The 23,294-nt window shown below is 40.1% G+C and overlaps 3 protein-coding genes and 1 pseudogene across 3 annotated transcripts; 1 reads left to right on the plus strand and 3 right to left on the minus strand.

Moving 5' to 3' along the window:
- Positions 1-2,063: 2,063 nt before the first annotated feature.
- Positions 2,064-3,424, minus strand: LOC131357972 (serine/threonine-protein kinase pim-1-like). Its single transcript, XM_058397403.1, has 3 exons — positions 3,085-3,424; positions 2,817-2,993; positions 2,064-2,080 (listed from the first exon to the last, which is right to left on the minus strand). The coding sequence occupies exons 1-3, from the start codon at positions 3,422-3,424 to the stop codon at positions 2,064-2,066; spliced, it is 534 nt and encodes a 177-aa protein (XP_058253386.1).
- A 6,825-nt stretch (positions 3,425-10,249) lies between these two features.
- LOC131357973 (zinc finger and BTB domain-containing protein 42-like) lies at positions 10,250-17,047 on the plus strand. The gene is made up of 3 exons (XM_058397404.1): positions 10,250-10,680; positions 11,012-11,538; positions 16,968-17,047. The coding sequence occupies exons 1-3, from the start codon at positions 10,568-10,570 to the stop codon at positions 17,045-17,047; spliced, it is 720 nt and encodes a 239-aa protein (XP_058253387.1). The 5' UTR covers positions 10,250-10,567.
- LOC131358489 (5S ribosomal RNA) lies at positions 13,842-13,960 on the minus strand (annotated as a pseudogene).
- Positions 17,048-18,671: 1,624 nt separating the features above from the next.
- LOC131357974 (condensin complex subunit 1-like) lies at positions 18,672-23,134 on the minus strand. The gene is made up of 7 exons (XM_058397405.1): positions 23,030-23,134; positions 22,850-22,944; positions 22,671-22,751; positions 22,293-22,476; positions 20,061-20,202; positions 19,672-19,782; positions 18,672-19,126 (listed from the first exon to the last, which is right to left on the minus strand). The coding sequence occupies exons 1-7, from the start codon at positions 23,132-23,134 to the stop codon at positions 19,047-19,049; spliced, it is 798 nt and encodes a 265-aa protein (XP_058253388.1). The 3' UTR covers positions 18,672-19,046.
- Positions 23,135-23,294: the final 160 nt, after the last annotated feature.

Below are 23,294 nucleotides of genomic sequence, written 5' to 3' on the forward strand. Positions count from 1 at the left end.
TGCTGTAGATGTGCTTAAGTGCAGGGATTTTGGTTTGCCTATGTAGATAGTGTAACTGAAGAACAGATCCTTGAAGAATATCTGAAGTAATCCTGTTGCTAATAAGCACATTAGCATACAGTTGAAACCAGATATTTACATACACTTCAGAAAAAAAACACAAAAACTTTTTTTTCTTTACTGTCAAACATTAAATCAGAGTAAACTTTTTCTGTTTTAGATCAATAAATATTATCATATTTTTTTTGCATTTGTTAAACGTCAGAATCGAGCGAGGGAGAATTTTTATGTATTTTTTTGTATCACTTTCATCAAAGTCAGAAGTATACATACACTAAGGTTATTGTGTCTTTAAACAAAAAGAAAACTCCAGATGATTCCATTCTGAGCTTAAGAAGCTTCTGATAGGGTTAATTGATTCCAACTGAGTTAATTGGTGGCAGACCTGTGGATGCATGTAAAGGCACACCTCAAACACAGAGCCTCTTTCTTTGACATCATGGGAAAATCAAGAGAAATCAACCAAGACATCAGGAAAAGAATTGTGGACCTCCACAAGTGTGGCTCATCCTTAGGTGCAATTTCCAGATGCCTGAAGGTCCCACGTTCATCCGTTCAGACAATAATACGCAAGTATAAAAAACATGGGAATGTACAACCATCATACCGCTCAGGAAGGAGACGGATTCTGAGTCCCAGAGAGGAACGAAATGTGCGAATCAACCCCAGGACAACAGCAAAAGACCTTGTGGAGATGCTGGCTGAAACTGGTAAGACAGTGTCATTATCCACAGTAAAACGAGTCCTGTACCACCATGAGCTGAAAGGTTACTCTGGGAGGAGAAAGCCATTACTTCAAAACCACCATAAAAAAGCCAGACTACAGTTTGCAACTGCACATGGGGACAAAAATCTTAATTTCTGGAGACATGTCCTGTGGTCTGACAAAACAAAAATTGAACTGTTCGGCCATAATGATAAACGGTATATTTGCAGGAAAAAGGGCGAAGCTTTGAAGCTTCAGAACACCATCCCAACTGTGAAGTATGGGGGTGGTAGTATAATGTTGTGGGGCTGCAGAAGGGACTGGTGCACTTCACAAAATAGATGGCATCATGAAAAAGAAAATGATGTGGATATATTGAAGCAACATCTGAAGACATCAGCCGAGAAGTTAAAGCTTGGGTGCAAATGGGTCTTCCAAATGGACAATGACCCCAAGTATACCTCCAAATTAGTTACAAAGTGGCTTAAGGACAACAAAGTCAATGTATTGGAGTGGCCATCACAAAGCCCTGATCTCAATCCCATAGAAAATTTGTGGGCGGCACTGAAAAGGCAAGTGCGAGCAAGAAGGCCTACAAACCTGACCCAGTTACACCAGTTCTGTCAAGAGGAGTGGGCCAAAATTCCAGCAAACTATTGTAGAAAGCTTGTGGGAGGATACCCGAAACGTTTGGCCCAAGTGAAACCGTTTCGGGGCAATTCTACCAAATACTAAGGAAGTGTATGTAAATTTTTGACTGATGAAAGTAATAAAAAAAAAAAAATCCATAAAATTCTCCCTCACTCGATTCTGACATTTAATCAAATGTCAGGAAAAAAAAGTTTTTGTGTTTTTTTCTGAAGTGTATGTAAATATCTGGTTTCAACTGTGTGTGAGGTTTTACATGCGATGTTTATAAGGAAACTGAATTGAAGCCTGATCACGTTGCCTTGTGCAAGTAAGCTTTCTTATGTTCAGCAGAAAAAGACCTCGGTGTGATTACTGACTCTTTCGTCTTTCATCCGAAGCTCATGTGCACACATGGACAAAATTGTTGCTACCCTTCCGTTAAAGAAAGAAAAACCCACAATGGACAGTGAAATAACTTGAAAAGTAATGATGAATAAAATTGTACTGAAAATTGACAAATGAAAATCAGACAATGCTTTTGAACTCGAAAAGATTGACACGTTCAACTAAAGTGTGTCCTATAATTAGCATCACAGGTGTCTTCCCACTTGTAGTCAGTCAGTCTGCCTGTTTAAAGGGTGAAAAGTAGTCACTGTGCTGTTTGGTATCATGGTGCGCACCACACTGAACACGGAGCACAGAAAGCTAAGGAGAGAGTTGTCTCAGGAGATTAGAAGGAAAATTATAGACAAGCATGTTAAAGGCCATCTCCAAACAGCTTGATATTCCTCTGACTACAGTTGCACATTACTCAGAAGCTTAAGGTCCACTGGACTGTGTCCAACCTTCCTGGATGTGACCATAAGAAGAAAATTTATGACAAATTGAAGAGGCAGATAACCCTAACCCTAACCCTAACGCTAACCCAGCTTAGGCTGGAGTGAAAGTGGAACATGCAACAGGACAATGATCCATGGCTAAATAAGAAAATAATTGGTGCTATAATGGAATTTCATTTATATATATATATATATATATATATATAAACAATTTGTGTATACAGTATATACATTTATATATACATTTATTTGTGTATACAGTATATACATTTATATATACATTCATGTTTGGTTGTTTCTTTCTTTCGAGGGTCTTCAATAGCTCCACCTTCACTCAGATCCTTCACCAGATTTAAACCATTCATGGCTTAGGATGTCTTCAAATGTGGGCCGACATTCAGGTTCCAAGTCCAGGCACCGATTTATCAGATTGTGGCAACCTGTGTGCAGTGATGAGATATTATAGCTAGCGCTTTGACATTTAGATAGATATTAATATTATTCAAAAATCAATTCATCTTGTAATGCCAGTTTCACAAACTTCAGCAGTTCTAAATGGTGATGCTTCTACATTTCCTCACCTTCAGACACGCCGGGAGCGAAGTACATCTTCCTGTAAAAGATGTCGTCCTCATTATGGAAGGGCATGTGTCCGCAGACCAGGTAAAAAAGGAGAACTCCCAGACTCCAAATGGTGGCAGGATATCCGAAATACTCTCCATCGCACACCCACTCAGGTGGAGAGATACTCCAAGTTCCTGAGCAAAAAAGAGAGAAGGAGCACCGTCAGCACTGTTGAAACTTCACTTCGTTCTCTTTGATTCTGTCTCCTACCTATTATGCACTTACCTTCATATTCTGTGTAGGGCGTGTCAGAGAGCAGAGCTCCACAGCCAAAGTCGATTAACTTCACATCCAGCGTGTCAGGGTTGATGAGAAGGTTCTCCGCCTTGATGTCACCATGGAAAACACCGGCTTGACAGCAGTGGCGAGCGGCTTTAACCACCTGGCTCATGATTTTCTGAGCCAGTGCTTCTGACAATCTGCCGTCGTGATGTTTAAGGAACTGCTTTAGGTCCATGCATGGGCTGGGTCGCTCCAGGACCAAGATGTAGCAATCGGACATCTCGAACCATTCAATCAACTCCAGCACATTGTCACAAGGAAGCGGCTTGGAGACCTTTTTCATTAGTGCAACTTCCAGGGGAAGGCTGCTTGTTTCTCCAGGCTGAAATACGAACAGATACAGTTAGTCCTGGACTGGAGCGAATTCTTCTAAACTACTGAATCAGAGATGATACAATATGAAGGTATGAACTGGTAATGATTCAGATATCTATTATGGATGATAGGGAATACAATCTGAATGTGAACTCTAAGTTGAAGGTAAGTAGTTTAGGATTATTTTAGTAGGACTGAGTAAACGGACACATCATTTGGTCTATCAGGTGGGTGTTATTTGGACTCTATGTCGTCTCTGCAGAAGAATCTCAGAAGTAGAAGTTTACTTACAATGGTGATGAATTTATCTTCTGTTTTTTTCTCCACATATTTCAGTGCAACCTGTTCAGACATAAAGAAACATGCACATTCTTATTGTAAAACATGAACAGAACATATACAATTCGTAATTTCTACAGAGTTGTGATCAGAAATAAAATGAATCTATTCCAATAGGCTTCAGATTGGCTTAGCCTCATACTCCCATTTTGCCAACAGTTTGCTGCAATTCTCACTTTGCAGATGATTGACACTAAATAATGCGGTTTCTTTACGTTGACTGAACACACAACTGAATCAGACCAATTTTCAGCATTTGCTGAAGATTAAACATTTAAATACGTCACAGTGGTATCAGTTACATAGTTCAGTTACTAAACAGTTCCCTGCAAAATCTATGATTTTTTAACTGGGCTGTTCTGACATAGAGTGTTTTATTTTTGCCCCAGACAATCAGGCAAGTGTTATTGTTTAACCCTGGGATTGTCCCTCAGGGACATCGATCATTTTTCAAACGCTTAACAATGGTTACTAAGTGCAAATGGACTGTAGATGTCATGCACAGTCTAATGACCTGTTTGCCATCAGCATTACGGATTCCCGCACGGACTGTCCCGAAGCCTCCTTCACCCAGCATCTCTCCCGGGGTGTACAACGACTCAAACACCTCTGTTAAACAAACAGACCATCATTCAAATCAAGCTGAAATAAGAAAATCTGCAGAAAAGTTATACATTCACTAGCAACACATTACAGCAACATTTTTGGAAATGGTGGATTCTAACATACCCCATGGCGTGATGATGTTCTCAGGAAGAGGACACAGGTTCTGTACCAGAAAAAAGTATTGTACATACTTAATTCACACGTCATAAATAATACTGGATATGCCTAATATTTGACTGCATGTAATGCAAACACATCTTCAGAAATGAATTAAACAGAAACAGCCTTCACTTTCCTAGAATAGAAGAGTGAAATGAACGTGTTCTACATATTTCTTAGCGTTATTTTTGAGCTGAACATTTCTATAGCCACAGATTACTTTGTGTGTTAATGGGTTGTTAGCTTTACTTCTAGATGATCTCATTGAAAACTATTTTATCAAGGATAATCTCTTTTATTTTGAGCCTCTATGTGATTAGATTTGTGTAATCTCATATAATCAGGTAAGCACACCAATCTCTGTTACTGAGCAGTACAAGCCATGTAATCTGGACTAGTATAGCATGTTTCTGCTCGATATATTACGGTCTAATCTCTTCTCACTGACTCACCTTGACATTCTTCTTAGGTTCCTCAAACCACTGGTGGCTGAGGATTTGCTCGTACGTTGGGCGCCAGTGAGGATATAGCTCCAGACACCACTGGATCAGGTCACGGCAACCTGTGTGTAGTGATGAGAGAGACATTTAGTCAGACATTCTAGATTTTGGAAAATCAATTAATATGATTCATTTATTGTGAAAGGCAAGTTTTCCAACATTACTATACATATCTAAACTTGATGTGTTTGGACTTTCTCACCTTCGGACAGGTCGTTAGCAAAGTGCAAGTCCCGGGCAACGATGTCCTTCTCGCACCAGAAGGGCAGTTCTCCACATACCATGTCAAACAGTAGAACTCCCAGACTCCAGACGGTAGCATGATCACCCATATACTCGCCCTCACATATCCACTCAGGTGGGAAGTAAGCTCTAGTTCCTGAGTGAAAAAGACAGAAGGAGCAACGTCACAAAAATGGTTCTCCACTGCATGTTTTTATTCTTTCCAAGACCTATGATGTGCTTACCTGCATAATATCTGTAGGGGGTGTCCTGCAGCAAATCACCACAGCCAAAGTCTATCAGCTTCAGCTGGTGTGTGTCGCTGTTGATGAGAATATTCTCCGACTTGATGTCACGGTGCAGGACACCACATTCAGAGCAGTGGCGAGCGGCCTGAACCACCTGACGCATGATGTGTTTTGCCAGTGATTCAGACAGTCGCCCTTTGTGACCTTTTAGGAATTTTCGGAGGTCTGTGCAGGGGATTGGTCTCTCCAGGATCAAGATGAAGCAGTCCGACATCTCGAACCACTCAATCAGCTCCAAGACATTTTCATGGCAATATGGCTTGGACACCATTTGCATTAAAGCAACTTCCAGAGGAAGGCTGTTTGTCTCTCCAGGCTGAAATATAAACAGACACACTTAGCATGGGTGCGGCGTGATTAGGTCTAAATTATGGTAAACAGAAATGTTACAGTATAAAAGGCTTGGATTAGTAATTGACACATAATTCCACACATAACCTCAGAAGTAAAGGAAGTTTACTTACAATGGTGATGAAAGCTTCATTCATTTCCTTCCCCACGTATTTAATGGCAACCTGTTCGCATATACAACACAATTACATTCTTATAGAATACCTCACTAAGACATATAAGTTGTGATGAATTGTGTCGATTAGTGCAAATGAACTGTAGATGTGCAGTCCGCTTACCTGTTTTCCGTCAGCATTACGGACTCCTGCACAGACGCTCCCGAAGCCTCCTTCACCCAGCAGCTCTCCCGGAGTGTACAGGGACTCAAACACCTCTGTTAAACAAATATACAATCATTCAGTAACAAATAAGAAGTGTGTCGTCTTGAAAAATCAATCTGAAATCATCTTTTCTGCTACCTAAGTTCTGATCCCTTCTGTCTCTTACCCAAAGACTAACGTACACTTTATATAAATATGACCATATTAAATTCAAACCTTTTAATAAACCTTTTCAGGCAAAATATATGAAGCTGATTAGACTGTTTTGGCCCAGTGTAATGTGTTAAAGATCTGACAGACGTGTGCTAAAAATCTTTACCGGACTTTAAATCATTACTGTAAATTCTTTGCTGTGTGATTCTTTAGGTACAGTTTTATGTCCAAATGGTGGATGAACATACCCCATGGTGTAATGTGGCCTTCCTGACGTGGACGCTGGAGACTGAACATCTCACTAGTCATGAGGCCACGTTCGGAGTTCTTCAGCTTATACACTCCGTCCGCGTACAGCTGACGAAGGTTTACCAGCCACTCCGGTTCTTCTTCCTTCCCTTGGTGTAGCTTCTCAGACAGCTACGAGACAGACGGAAAATAAACCGACTAAATATTTTGTAAATAAAACCTTGGAATCATTTTACAAGTATCATATTTACCGCAATGGTCATTTTCATTGTGGTCTTGGTGATTTGCCGTGGTAAAGTAGCAATTGCTGTAGCGATGGCCTTGCAGTACTCGAGGGCTTGGTCGAAATGGCCGAGCTCGGCTAGCCTACTGGCGTGATAGCACTTGAAGATCTAAGACAGACAGAGTCATTCCATCTTAGCAAAAAGGTTCATGCTTAAATTTGATAAAAAGAATATTAAAAAGGAATAAAAAGAGAAATTCTAACTTGGAAATTTGGCTGGGGAAGCTCTGTGGTCAGCGAGCATATGTATTCATACACCTCCGTTCGTTCAATTGCTTCCCTTATGGCTGATTGCCTGATTGGCAGACTGTACAAAGAGAAAAGTGTCTTAGTAGCAAGTCAGAAGAATAATCATACCCAAGCGCTCTCACACACGAACACACACACACAATACCTGTTACAGCCAATGAGCTCAAAGCTGGGGCTCTGTAAAATCTGCAACTCCTCCGTTGCAGCTACGTAGCACAGCTGTGCAGCATAGGTCAGTCCTCTGGAGTCTGCAGATGAAAGACCAAACATGCATGTAAGGATTTGGGTCAGTGCAACAGTCCAGAGTTCATGATCCGATCACAACATGTGAAGTTCCTAGAATATTGTTTATGTTATCCATACCAAGGTCCTGTCCCATTTGAATCAGAGCATCCAATATCTCGTCTTCTGGGTCGGCAGAGCACAAAAGTTTCGCCAGAGAAAGACACCAGCTATCTTGGTTCTTAACCGCTCTCTGTAGATGGAATTGGCACATTAGACAGCAAAACATAAAGCAAAAACAACACAAAAAGTAGACAGATGGTGATGCTGATGCATTAATAAACAAAGGTATAGCTAATATAACATATTACAACATAAAATGACAAGTTTATACCCTTTTCTTCAGAAGCCTGTAGTTCTTGAAAAGGACAGTTGCAGCATCTGCCAGCTCTGCTTTCTGTAAAAGAAACATGCTTAACTTCCATCACTACTCTAGACACAGTATATTTATTCATGCTGACAAATTTAGCTTATTAAATCTCTTGCCGCTTTTATTGTGAGTAATTTTGCTGTGAAAGTCAACTAAAACGCTTACTCCATTTTTGCTGCAACGCAGCTCCATCATCTTCCAGAAGAAATAGGTCTCCTTCTGGTCAGGTTCCTCCACCTTTTGTAGGCACTCCTGGGATTTCCTCTGGATAAAACGCATCACGTCCTCCATCTGGATCTTACTGCTGTAATGGATGGATACAGATTAGTGAACAGTTAGTGAACAATTAGTGAAGAAGTACACCTTGACCAGCTGATATGTTTCCAAACATTCCTGCTGAATGTTCAGTTTGTGTGTGTGTGTGTTATCTCAGAGGAGAAATAAGCACTCACCTCATCAGAGGACCCGGAAAAAAGATGTTCTCCCCATCAGACAGGTAGTTGTCATCACCTTGTAAGAGGTTGCTTTCTCTCTCATGATGAGGAATTTGAACAGCAGGGTTGCTCTGCATTTTTGTCCACTGTCATTTTTGTTAATTTTGTTATTAACTGTGGAACACCATAAATACATTTGGTTATTTATTTATTTGCTTTTTATATAATTCAACTTGTGTTTAAATTATTTTGTCCACCTCTGGACGAATTCATCAGACTCGCAGACGATATTTGCTTAAAGTAATATACGTTCTCCCATTGAAAAAAAAAAAAAAAAATGCCGATTCATCAATTTTTTATAGTCAGATGTGAGTGAGGACATAAAAAGACTTTCTGATATGTAATTTCAATACAAAACAATTTCACTGAATAGCAGTTAGGGGATGTACACTGATCAGGCATAACATTATGACCACTGACAGGTGAAGTGATTATCTCCTCATCATGGTACCTGTTCATGGGTGGGATATATTAGGCAGCACGTGAACATTCTGTCCTCAAAGTTGATGTGTTAGAAGCAGGAAAATGGGCAAGCGTAAGGATTTGAGCGAGTTTGACAAGGGACAAACTGTGATGGCTAGACGACTGGATCAGAGCATCTCCAAAACTGTAGCTCTTGTGGGGTGTTCCCGGTCTGCAGTGGTCAGTATCTATTAAAAGTGGTCTATGGAAGGAGCAGTGGTGAACCGGTGACAGGGTCATGATTGGACAAGGTTCACTGATGCACGTGGGGAGCGAAGGCTGGCCTGTGTGATCCGATCCAACAGACGAGCTACTGTTGCTCAATTTGCTGAAGAAGTTAATGCTGGTTCTGATAGAAAGGTGTCAGAATACACAGTGCATCAGTTTGTTGTGTATGGGGCTGCATAGCCACAGACCAGTCAGGGTGTCCATGAGACCCCAGGAACTCCCTACCACAATAGGTTCATGATCAAGGTATGGAACAGTAGAAAACATCACCCGACAGAAACTCAAAAATACAATTCTTTATTACAATCAAGGGATACAGGAAAGAATAAATAAATAACCAGGGTCCAAAGTCCATGCTCAGTAGCAGTCCGGAGTTAAAACAGTCTCAGCCTGGCATCAGAAATCACAGGCACCGTCCTTTTACCCTCAGTTCCCCAATAAAGGCCATGGGAATGGTGATGCTGATGCTGGAGACAGCACTTAATATCCACACAGATCTTTCAGTCTACTCAATAACACTAGTATACCCTAAAAAATCAAATCGGCCGATCTAATCATTTATTTAATAAAATCATCCAACCCCGCTATCCAGTCTGGTGTAGTCATGCGCAGAAGAATCCCGTCAGTGTTCGCTCTCGTCTCGCAGCACGCGCAGTAGACTCCCGCAAACATCCATCCACCCATCACGCGTGCTGCTCGCCCACGGTGCTCCACGAACCGATAACCCTTCCGGCATTACTGCCACGCTGAGCACTCCTTATTGGAAACGCTGGCGCAGAATCATCATCATCATCATCATCATCATCATCATCTCCTCCTCCTCCTCCTCCTCCTCCTCTCGTTAAGCCAGTTCCATTTCCGCTCACACGGTGCTGCCACTTCACACCTGTCCCCAATCACAACTGCTCTTTTATAGAAAAGCACTCTAACTCCGTCGTCCAATCCCATCGTTAGTCCAATTAATTTAAATAAGCATGTGTCTTGGAATACTGCCTACAAACAGAAAAAGAAAATACACAGCAACCCACACAAAAGCAAAACAACCCAAAGCAAACGCATGCACAAAAAAAGCACATATACACAAACACAAAACAAAACACCATGCAACACAACCAACTCTCTCCCCATCACACTAACAGGAGCGTTAATATGTCTCTGTTTGCTCGAACGTCCGATATAGATCATGATAGGCAAGAAATACAACAATAAATCAATGGTCAGTGCTTAATACTTTCAGTATGTGAGTGTCTTTCGGGTTGTTTGCTTAACGTTGACGTCATCAGGGTGACAGCGTCATCAGGCCCCAGCGTCACGAGAAAAAAACGCTTTGAGATTTAAACCAATACAAATTTAAACAGTAACAACGTCATTCAGCGACTTTCAAATCAACGGCATTCAGAGACTTTCAAGAGAAGAGATCGTGGATTGACTTTCTCCTGAGGACTACTACAACTACAACAAAGAAGAAGAAGAAGAAGAAGAAGAAGAGGAGATCGTGGACTGAATTTCTCCCGAGGATCACCAACGAAGACGAGGATGAACTACCACCACTACAGCGAGGAACCTTGCGACGCGATCATCGAGGCTGGAGGCGTTTATTTCCCGGTGCACCAGCAGGCGATGTTGGACTTGAGCCCAACATTTTTCAGGTAAGGTTAAAAAATCACCACAGAGAAAAAGTGCTATCTACAGATTACCCTCGCTAACTGTTTCTTAGCTCGTGTTTTATCGCTGATTTTGAGCTTATACTAATGTTAGGAGTGTCATTTTTTGTGCTTGTCGCTGTCATAATTATAATGATGAACTTTTTCAACTTTAATAATGCTGTAGATCAATACGGCTAAATCGCCGATTCCCGTTTACTCACTACGCGTTTGTCCCAACAAAAAGACTCGACCTGAGAGCCTGAACTTTGTTTATTTTAATACATACATATTGGAGTAACTCATAGTTTTTGTCTTTTTTTTCTATATATTTCAGTGATCTGTTCGCAAAGGGCCCCACTGAATTCTCGGTGTACACCGTCCATAATGTGTCTGTGAACATCATGAGGTCCATCATCCAGTATGCTTACTCCAAGAAGATAAACATCACGCGGAGAAACGTGAAGGATCTGTTGGCGGCAGCTGAATACCTGTCCGTGAGCGACATTGTTCAGCTCTGCAAACAGTTTCCGGAGAAGCAGCACTGTGAAGAGGACAGCTGTGACACGACGGAATCGCCTGCTACCCACTTCTGGCCTGATGTTCCACCATGGGAGAGGAGCCTGCTGTACAAGCTTGGTGTTTTTCCACCAAGTGCATATGAGCCAAATGCCAGTCCACCAAGTGCATATGAGCCAAATGCCAGTCCACCAAGTGCATATGAGCCAAATGCCAGTCCACCAAGTGCATATGAGCCAAATGCCAGTCCACCAAGTGCATATGAGCCAAATGCCAGTCCACCAAGTGCATATGAGCCAAATGCCAGTCCACCAAGTGCTTATGAGCCAAATGCCAGTCCACCAAGTGCTTATGCACCAAGCGCTAATGGACCAAATGCTTATGGACCATTTGCTTATGGACCAAATGCTTATGGACCAAATACTTATGGACCATTTGCTTTTCCACCAAGCGCTTATGGACCATTTGCTTCTGGACCATTTGCTTATGGACCAAATGCTTATGGACCAAATACTTATGGACCATTTGCTTCTGGACCAAATGCTTATGGACCATTTGCTTTTCCACCAAATGCTTATGGACCATTTGCTTCTGGACCATTTGTTTATGCACCAAGTGCTTATGCACCAAGCACTCATGGACAATTTGCATATGCACCATGTGCTCCTGCACCAAGTGTTTATTGCCACCGACAGCAGCGCATTACTTTCTGTTACTCTTCCCGCAGACAGCGTCAAACACCGTACTCGCGTCCATCTCTGAGGAACAGAAACCAAGCTGGCACATTGCATGAAATCATGCATACATATACATATACTTACACATATTAAACCTATTACTGTATATATATTAGTTAAAATATCAAAGATCTGCCACATGTAAAGTAATATATATGTAATGTAATTTTTTTTCTTTCTGCAGCTCCATTTCAACTTTTTAGATATTTTCTCCACAGGTAGGTATAAATAAATTTTGTTATATTTTAGCTAACACTGTATTTAAATCTGTCTTTTCTTTTTTAACAGGTCTGCAGGACTTAAGGACATCATCTTTAGCCTGTATAGAATTTGTATCTTTTCCCATATCAATCCCACCACCCCAATTACCCCCTCATCCCTCTTTGTAGATATCCCTCTTATCTTATATATCATCTGTAAATAGTTCTATATCTGTAAATAGTTTTTTCTTTTAGTGTAGTGTCTATATAGATGAAGTCAATAAAAATATTTTATTAGCATCTATTGAAGCCTCATTCTGATCATTTCTATTCATTAATATACAGTGTTCCTTTAAAAAGCAACCCAAACACACAAAATGAATTTCTCATTAATGTAAATATATAATAATCCTTTTTAAAGAATGACTGAAACTGTGAGTTATTCACTAAAATGTGAAAAATGAAAAATAACAAAATTCAGATTTTTATAGCCTACACAAATTTAAGAGAGCCAGCCTGTAGAAAAGTCTGATTATAGATTGTAATTGTAGAAACCAACAATCTGTGATTTTCTGTGTATAGAGCTGAAGTTTTTACTGATGCAAAATTACTCCTTAAACCTTACTGTCTGCTGTAGGTGGCACATTCATAGTAGGGGAATTATTATTATTATTATTATTATTATTATTATTATTATTATTTGGAAATCTCTCCTAGCTTCTAAAGAGTTCATGTTATAATTACATGTGTTTTCACCTCATAATTATAATATTTTCACCAAGGCATCTTTTGTGAATGTGGTCAACAGCAAGCAGGAAATTACCTATGGTTTATTTAGCTTTTTCATGAGGTTATAAATTTGTCATGACATTATTTATACACATATTTATCATGCATACAGCGATCAGCTTCAACATAAAAAACACAAGTGTAATACTCTGTAGATCCTCCACCAAAAACAGCTCTGACCCCTCGAGCCAGGGACTCCACAACACCTCTGAAGGTGTGCTGTGGCATCTGGCACCAAGATATTAGCAGCAGATCCTTCAAGTCTTGTAAGCTGGGAGGTGGGACCTCAATGAATCAGACTTGTTTGTCTAGCACAGCCCACAGATGGTCTGTTGGATTGAGATCTGGGGAATTTGAAGGCCAAATCAACACCTTCTGGAGATGCTCTGACCAAGTCATCTAACCATTACAATCTGGCCCATGTCAATTTGCTCAGATCCTTACACTTCCAATAATCTTAATTTATTCTGGTAGCTACTTCATTTATTCTGGCAACAATCAGACATAACATTATGACCACCTGCCTAATATTGGGTTGATCCCCCTTTTGCTGCTAAAACAGCCCTGACCCAACGAGGCAGGGACTCCACTAGATCTCTGAAGGTGTGCTGTGGTATCTGGCCCTAAGATGTTAGCAGCAGATCCTTAAAGTCCTGTAAGTTGCAAGGTGGGACCTCCATTAATTGGACTTGTTTGTCCAGCACATCCCACAGATGCTGGATTGGACTGAGATCTGAGGAATTTGGGGGCCAAGTCAACACCTCAAACTCATTATTGTGCTCATCAGTGCAAAGAACCCTAAAGTGGAAATAAAAATGTCCTTATACAGTTAAACCTGATCAATTATCTATAGCTGTTAATACATCCACCTGGTGTCATGCTATTACCTGCTTCATATTACTTGTAAAGGTGGGGGTGAAAAAGCTTACAGCACCTGGTATTCCCAGGAGGTCTACCCTCCAACTTCTAACCAGGTCCAACCCTGCATAACTTCTGAGATCAGACGAGATCAGGCGTTCTCAGGGTGGTGTGGCTGTAAGCGAGAGATGACCCGCACTACTGGCTCTTTGTAGTGTATGACGTAGACAACACCTTTCTCTCACTTCCTAATTTGCTGTTGTACAGAGAGAACAACCTCTTCATCTAAACTAACATTTCTGTCTCACCTCCTGCAACACACACACAAACACATGGCTCTTCACCTCTTGGGATTCCTACCACTTAATGTCATGTTACTCCGCTTAATTTCTCCAAATATTTAAACGGGCACGTTGTATCTCAGCTTCTTGCTTTATTTTATTGCCACATATACGACTTCTTAATCACTTTAAATAACACATAAGATAAAGAAAGAGAAAGAAAGGTGACTGAGAACAGACTATTACCACTTCATCCACAAATACTTTGCTTGCTTCAATTTTTTGCGTTAAAAACAATTCAGATCAACAATTTAAAAGCCGCTAAAACTACGAGAGCCGCATGCCTTTTTTTCTTTGCACTGCACACAAAGGCACAGAAAGCACACTATGTTGTTAATATTTGTCAGGACATCATGGATGTCACAGCTCTGCTGACAGCAGTTTTCTCTAGTTTTCCCATCATCCTTAAAGAAACTACTTGTTAATGTTCCAAATGTTTTGGTACACTGTTACTATAAAATAAATGATTGGACCTCAGTTACTTTTTGGCTTTACTCATTTTTTGTTAGTTTAGCTTACTTAAAAACACTTTAAAAAGCTGCAGGTTAATTATCGGCAAAGTGATTCCCCGCGAAGTGAACTACACAGGGAGCAGGATGTACACTTTAAAGTGCACTGCGACACGGGCCGAGAAATCGGCAATCCATTGCTCTTCCTGTAATAGCCCGGATGTTAAGACCTGAATTTTTTTCAACCTGAATTTTAATACCTGAATTTCCTGTAAATCCTGTAAGGATTTTTTTCATTCAGATCAAATTGCAAATTGACAAGTTTTTATTCAGTTCATGTGATTCAATATGCTATTTTGCTTTCAGGAATTTTGGCACTATTATACTTCCATACCTCGTGAAAAAAAATACACATAAAAAAATAAAACACGCAAATCACAGAATTGAAAACACAATTTAAAAAATAAAACAAACAAAAAAAGAAGAAAAAATATTAAAAACAGACATTTTTGCTTACTTTACACGGATGTTTGTTCTTTCTGCTACTTTTTGCTCGTCATTAAATTTTCTGTTTATTCACGCTTCACTTTTCTGAGTTTTATGCAGATTAAGTGGCGGGATAAAAGTCTGCATTGGTCCACTGCTTCTCAACCTACTGCCCTTCTCTAGCCAATCAGTAAAGTGACGTCACTGACTCTGCCGGTTAGTGTTTGAACCTGTCTTGAGTAAGTGAGAAGATGGGCGACTACACACAGCTACATGTAATCCATATCAATGTATACGTTAGTTAGATGCCTTAATTGCCCAAGGAATTAGTTGTAATATGTCTAAAATGGTCCTTAAATGTTCCAGTTGTTTTGTGCAGGTGTGGAGGACATGGTGCTTTCTTCCTAGAGGAGCAGAGTGTTGGGGTTGTGCTTACAAAGACTGAGTGGATGCTGTGGTCACAGTTTAGGACAGACATTGAACCAGACTCCCCATCCCGAATTAGTTTTAAACTGTGTGAGGCAAATTGTGGAATAAATCTGTTTTAATTACATTTATAGTATCACTCTACAATGCTTATGTCTAATAACCCTAAATCCTTCTGCAGCTTTTATGGTGGCATGTAACTCCATAATGATGTTGATCTATCTCTAGCACACAGACAGAAATAAAGAGTCTAGAAATAATTTCTAATTTAAAGACTTATTTTCAGTTGACAGATTTTTGACTCTGACAAGAGGCCATTGTTATAATATGAATAAACATCTCTCCCTCTCTCTGGCATTAATATACAACATTAACAGTCACTACTTTAATAAACTTCATTTTCTTTCTTTCTTTTTTTCAATATAGGCCAGAACTAGCAGTAACAGCCCTGGACACAGAATTATAAAAACTGCAGCAAGACACTACTGCAATGGGCAGAAACAGAAGTGCAGAGTCAAATACTTTAAAACCAAATCAAACAAATCAAACGTACATCTTTTATCAACAAGAACGCTACTGTAATGGCAGTCCTGAACATTCAGACTAAAGCTTTTATCTTTCCTGGTTTCTGGATGCAGTGTTTATTCTTCTTTTTCCACAGACAGTCTGCATCCTGAAACTATCAGGTAAAGAGCTATAAGTGTCATAAAAAGTAATACAGCAGACTTTCATATACTCATATAAAACTGCAAATCTAGCTATTATTAACGGTCATCTTGAAAATATTGCACGGGGAATCTATGCTTCAGTACAGCACCAGCATGCACTTGGCCATGTTCTGATCAGTGAATGTCCGTCTCTGATCCTGGTGCCCCTTGATCCTGTATCTGACTGACCTGAGCCTGTGGACACGGTGATACAGGACTCTGATTAAGAGTCTGGGTTAATACAGTAACAATAACGCTATGCTATGATGCTAATGATGGTATAATGATACACTTGTCCAGTTTATTTAAATATTCTTTAGCATAACAACAGGAGGTTTGACACCATACTACAATAGACACACACAAGAAGCTTTAAGCATATTAATTGACTCTATGCACGACTACCTCCGCGTTTTGTCTCAGTTGCTCCACAACTTCCAGTGCTGTGCCAGAAGTGTTTTTTACCCATCGTTTCAATGAGAGCTACCAACATGGCATTTTACACTCGCTGCATGCAAGAACTTCCACAGATATTACAGTGAACGATGTCCATCGAATTTTAAGATTAGCATCGGTCACTCCTTCAAGTAAAAAGGCCTTCAGATTGTATGTTTCCAGTTATATCGACCACTTTGAAGGTATGTGTTCTCAAGCTAACGAGCTAATGTACCTTAATGAACCTTTTTAAAATCTTCTGTTTTTAGTTTCACTAATGTTATGTTAATACGATCTGTATGACACTTTAAAGCTATAAATGTCACATTTTTCTGTTTCTGAAAAGCATCAGGTGACCGGAGAGATCAGCGTGAGGGTGACTTGTGTCAGATCTATGAGGAAGACAGAGAAGCCACAATGTTGTAAAGTTATTTATATTTATATGTTTACAGAAACACTGTATTAAAGTTATATATATTTAATAGTGTTTCAGTAACCATGTAAATATATATAACTTTAATAGTGTTTCTGTAAACATGTAAAGTCATTTATATTTACATGTTTACAGAAACGCTGTATCAAAGTTTTTTATATTTACATGTTTACAGAAATGCTGTATCAAAGCTATTTATTTACAGACACATTATTAAAAATGGTTACAATTACTCAACTGCGGTTGCGGGTCTGCGGTTGTGAGGCCGGTTGGATGTACTGCCAAATTCTCAGAAACGCCTTTGGAGACGGCTTATGGTAGAGAAATGAACATTCAATTCACGGGTGGTCAACAGCTCTGGTGGACATTCCTGCAGTCATCATGCCAATTGCACGCTCCCTCAAAACTTGCGACACCTGTGGCATTGTGCTGTGTGATAAAACTGCACATTTTAGAGTGGCCTTTTATTGTGTCCAGCCGAAGGCACACCTGTGCAATAATCATGCTGTCTAATCAGCACCTTGATATGCCACACCTGTGAGGTGGACGAATTATCTCGGCAAAGGAGAAGTGCTCACTAACACAGATTTAGACAGATTTGTGAACAATATTTGAGAGAAATAGGCCTTTTGTGTACATAGAAAAAGATACTTAGATCTTTGAGTTCAGCTCATGAAAAATGGGGGCAAAAATCTCCAGTATTCTTCTAGAATATAGAAAATAAATCCCTAAACAAAAAACACTGAATTAAAAGGTGTGTCCAAACTTTTGACTGGAAGTGTATATACATACATATACATTATATATATATATATCTATATACATATATACACATATGTGAATAATACAAAAAATTCTCAATTATCAGAAATATTGACAGAAATAATCCATCAACTCAATTATTTGAGTGGATTACATCACGAAGTCCAATTAAGCAGATTTTTTTTAAATCAAAAATTGCTAATTTTTTCCCCCTTTCTTAAACCTTCAAAAAATTAGCCACTTAATCAGGCGTTGTTTGACCACAAGAAACACCGGTCCCGTTGCCTTATGGGATAGTATTTCTGTCGTGCAGCATCACGGTGGCAGAGCAGTAGGTCATCCTCTACTGCTGTATTTCTCGTCTACTGATTTAATAATACTGATCAAATCCACACTACACTGCTATACAGGCTTTGGTCTACTTTATAGCAGGGGAGGAGAGATTTGCTTTCACATGAAATTTGAAAAGTTTGCTTTATTGTCATTTCAACCACATAAAGCTGACGCAGTACATAGTGAATTGAAATAACGTTTCTCCTGGACTTGGTGCTACATAAACATACAACAACAAAGAGTTCAACACAAAAAAACAACACCACAGAGCTAGGACAGAAGTTAGTCTTAGCCACGTAAAGTGCACAGTGTGCAGCTAGGTGCAAACAGAGCATAGACAAGACAGTGCAAAAGACAATAAATACAAGAAAGACAACACAAAAAGAACACAGGACACTTAGCGCCGAAAAAGAAAGAAAAGAACATGTGTAATGGAATGTAAGTGAAATAAAATAAGATAAAATGAAATGATGTAAAAAAAAAATATTGTGCAGCAGTGGTTGAGGTAGTGCAAATAGAAATAAACATAAATACAACTATAGCAGCAGATGACAGGTGGAGGTAGTGCAATAAGTAATGAACAATATAAATTATGTGTGCGTGTGTGTGCGCATCCACACAGTCAAGAGAGAGAGTGTGTGTATATGTGTGTGAGAGAGACAGAGAGTTGTATACAGTTCAGTCCTGAGTGAGAGTGTGTGTGTGTGTGCTATTTTTATTAGTCATTATTCCAAATGATGTAATAATGATATAGTCTAAAATGTATAGTATTAGAAAAAAAAATAAGAAAAAGCATAAAAATAGTGCCTTCAGAATGGACAGAATAAACATACACATAGAAATATAAAAACAGGGGAAAGGGTAGCAGAGACCTGGGTGATGGAACCAAAAGAAAGGCTAGTGGTGTAGATGAGTGCGTCGGGTACGTGAGATGGGGGTGGTGACCTTTGGAGTCTCACTCTCTGCCATGACAGCATCTTAAAAAAAAGAAAAAAGAAAGAAGCACAATTATGAATTTAGCTGTATGTGTCACAGATCATACACCCAGTTTACACAATATAAAACATTATACAATTATCCCACAAACAGATATAGTGACAAAAAAATAAGTCAGAATATTTCATTTTGATATAGAAAGTCAGTTCTCCCTCTGTAGCAGCTCTCTCAGTAAGGTAATATCAGATGCATGCCACTGCTATGCTGAGGACACTCAACTCATTCTCTCCTTTGCTCTCTGCTGTTCATCCATGGAGATCCATACGTTAGGATTTTGTGATCTCCCTGGACAACTCTCAGATCACAATCTGTACACCCACCCCTGGGGTAGACCCAGACAACTAAACAGCCTTCTCACCTCACATTCCTAAACTGAGTCACACCGGTTTCTCCCTAATATCAGGAGGATTTGACCATTTCTACATTTCCATACAGGTAACTCAGGTGCTTGTTGCTATTCTGGTCCATTCTGGTATACAGGTTTTCTCAAATTATTAAAGACTGGAGCTTTGCACTGCCATCTCACCTTCTTCCTCCTCTTCTTCGTCACTGCTAAAGGTGATGACTGTTTTGGGGCGAGCATGGGAGGTTTTGGGGGTCACCAAGTCACTGTCATCCATCTGGGATTTCCCACGACCTGCAAGATGTTATTTTCAAGATGTTATGGTGACATGCAGAATGTGTCACATTAATTATTTGCCCTGGATGCGCATTAAAGAATATAGATAAGAATATAAAGAATATACATATTTAAAAGAAGGGATAACCCCTGCCTTGTGTAGAATGTTAGTCAGGCATTCAGACGGTACCAAGAGGTGCGAAAATAAGCTGCAGTTGATGTGTCTATAAATAAACCAGGCACACAGAAAGTGTGTGAGGGAAATCATTTTGAGAAACAGCAATGTGTCATCTTACCTCGTGTTGGTCTGCGAGCACTCTTGGGCACAGGAGTGTTTTTCTGCTTTTCCAGCTGCTGCTCTCGCTCTTCATTTTCCACATCTTCCAGACCTTTTGTATGCACTGCTGTTAACTTCTTCTCAAACTCCTCTACCTGAGCCTGTGGCATTAGAGGACAGCAATAAGACATTCAATTAAATTGGAGCATAAACAGTTTAGCAAACATTTATAATCAAAATGACACTTTACATATAGTTTGAAAGGTAAGGATAATTGTAAATAGAGTGCTATGAAAATGTATTTTAAAGGTTTTTCATTATTTTGTGGTTTCCATTTTGCATTTAAACCTTTGTTTTTTAATATATGGTTTTAACAAAATCTATTCATTTTAATGGAATCACCAACATCTTGCAATCACCTCAATAACAGCATCAGCTGAAGATTATATCAGAGGTATTCAAATGTGGGTGTGTGCAGGGGAGTACAGTTAAAGACGTTAAAGAATAAATAGAATTTACCATCAGACTTATTGATTTTGCCAAAGAGCTCTAAATTTTAACTCTAGAGTACACTGGAACTCAAAAATATCCACCCCCACCGACGCAAAAACAAAATCCATCAATGTGTTCATCTTATCTTTCATTAAAAGCGTTTAGTTATTGTTAAACAAAATTAATTGGGGAAAACAAGTGTCAAATCTAACTTAAATAATTTTAATGGTAATGATTTTTGGATAGTGCTTTAAAATGTGCAGCCTATATGCGTTGATCTCCTTATCTAGCCATGGGGTCACAGTCCAGTGGCTTCATGCCCAGAAAGAGCACAACAGATGCAATTTTTGCTCTGAGAATGTTGATGGAGAAGTATAGGGATGGTCAGAGAGAGTTGCACTGTGTGTTTGTAGACTTGGAGAAAGCGTATGACAGGGTGCCAAGAAAAGAGCTGTGGTACTGTATGAGGAAGTCAGGAGTAGCAGAGAAGTATGTCAGAGTGGTGCAGGACATGTATGAGAGGAGCAGGACAGTGGTGAGGTGTGCTGTAGGCCAGACAGAGGAGTCCAGAGTGGAGGTGGGACTGCATCAGGGATCGGCTCTGAGCCCCTTCCTGTTTGCTATGGTGATGTCAGAGGAGGTGAGACAGGAGTTGTCAGAGGAGGTGAGACAGGAGTCTCCTTGGACAATGATGTTTGCAGATGACATTGTGATCTGTAGTGAGAGCAGGGAGCAGGTGGAGGAAAACCTGGAGAGGTGGAGGTTTGCGCTGGAGAGAAGAGGAATGAAAGTCAGTCGTAGTAAGACTGAGTACATGTGTGTGAATGACAGGGAGGGAAGTGGAACAGTAAGATTACAGGGTGAAGAGGTGAAGAAGGCACAGGAGTTTAAGTACTTGGGGTCAACAGTCCAGAGTAATGGAGAGTGTAGGAAAGAGGCAAAGAAGCGAGTGCAGGCAGGTTGGAATGGGTGGAGAGAGGTGTCGGGAGTTCTGTGTGATAGAAAAATTTCAAGGGGAAGGTGTACAGGACAGTGGTGAGACCGGCCATGCTGTACGGTTTAGAGACAGTATCACTGAGACAGAGACAGGAGTCAGAGCTGGAGGTAGCAGAGCTGAAGATGTTGAGGTTCTCTTTGGGAGTGACACGGTTGGACAGGATTAGGAATGAGTACTTCAGAGGGACAGCTCATGTTGGACGTTTGGGGGACAAAGTTAGAGAGGCCAGGTTAAGATGGTTTGGACATGTCCAGAGGAGGGAGAGTGAGTATATTGGTAGGAGAATGTTGGACATGGAGCTGCCAGGCAGGAGGAAAAGAGGAAGGCCAAAGAGGAGGTATATGGATGTAATAAATGAGGATATGAAGCGAGTGGGTGTAAGTGTTGAGGATGCAGAAGATAGGGATAGGTGGAGAGAGATGATTCGCTGCGGCCACCCCTGAAGGGAAAAACTGAAAGCAGAAGAAGATATGCGTTGATCTCCTGTGGTCAGCTCAGATGCAAACAAATACAAAATACTGCAGGAGATAAACAGTAAAAGTGTCAGCAGTGTGGAACCATCTTAAAGTTTCTAACAAGCAATTAGCAATAAGACAAGCAATTTTTAAAAGCATATGTTGAAAATATACTGCATTATATTTTTAACTGTTCAGTGTTTCCACTTCTCACCCTGCAGTACTTGAGTACCAAAGTTAGGGATTTTTGGGAGGGCATGAGAAAAGTTATGAATATGCCTACATCCTTGTGTGGAGTGTAACGTACTTTAAACTGGGGCTCGGCTCTGCGGCGGAGTTTGGCCAAGATGGAGAGCAGAGGTTGGTAAACTGCATCCTCTGTAAGTTTATCACTGTAACACTCCCAGCACTCCTGTAGCTTCTTGAAGCCTCGCTCACACATGGAGAGCAGCGACAGAGATACAGCAATATCTGCCCACTGCCGCTCGGTCCTGAACAAAAACACAAACAGACAAGTGTTTATATTTTCTAACTTTAGTGAACCATTGCACCAAAGCATTATAGCTCCTGGATAAAACATTCACATCACTACTCTACTAAATGATAACAAACTATGTACATATATTCTTTGTAATAAAGTTTTTTAGTAGAAAGGGAAATGAAAACACTGATTTTTGCTACTCACTTTGCAGTTCTGAAACGCTGACAGAGCTTCTCCACCAAGCTCTCCATCTGCCTCTCCTTAGTTATATAGGAAAACAGTTGCCTATGACAAAATGAGTACAATTAATCAATTACATATTTACAAATATATTAACCAAAAATCCAAGCAATACCAAACCAAATACCAAATTAATTTTTTACTTCATAACAGTGCTGAAGTCCTCCTCTTTCATTCCTCTCTCTGGATCGGACAGCCTACTTATAATGTCTGGCAGCAGATTATAGATGGCATTATCCTGAGAGAGGAAACCAACAACGACTAAACAAAGAAAGAGAAATAAAAAGTACATCAAGACGTACAACTCACAAATAAGTGCCTACCTTTGCAGCGAGTTCATTGAAAAAGTTGACTCCAAGGTTGTCAATATGTGGCTCAGGGTCAAGCAGGAGTGCAGCAACCTCGCTGACCTGACCTTTGACCTTCATCACATCCTTTAGCACCAACTGAGTCAGAACCGTGATGGCAGTCAGGCGCACCGACACGTTTTCGTCACACAACCTTCACAGACACATCCAATATAGAATGATAAACGACTCGTCACAAAACAACTTGCTGTGTAGTGTGCCAGAGTGCAGACTAGAATTT

Source organism: Hemibagrus wyckioides, linkage group LG08 (assembly GCF_019097595.1).
Source record: "Hemibagrus wyckioides isolate EC202008001 linkage group LG08, SWU_Hwy_1.0, whole genome shotgun sequence".
NCBI classification, from domain to species: domain Eukaryota; kingdom Metazoa; phylum Chordata; class Actinopteri; order Siluriformes; family Bagridae; genus Hemibagrus; species Hemibagrus wyckioides.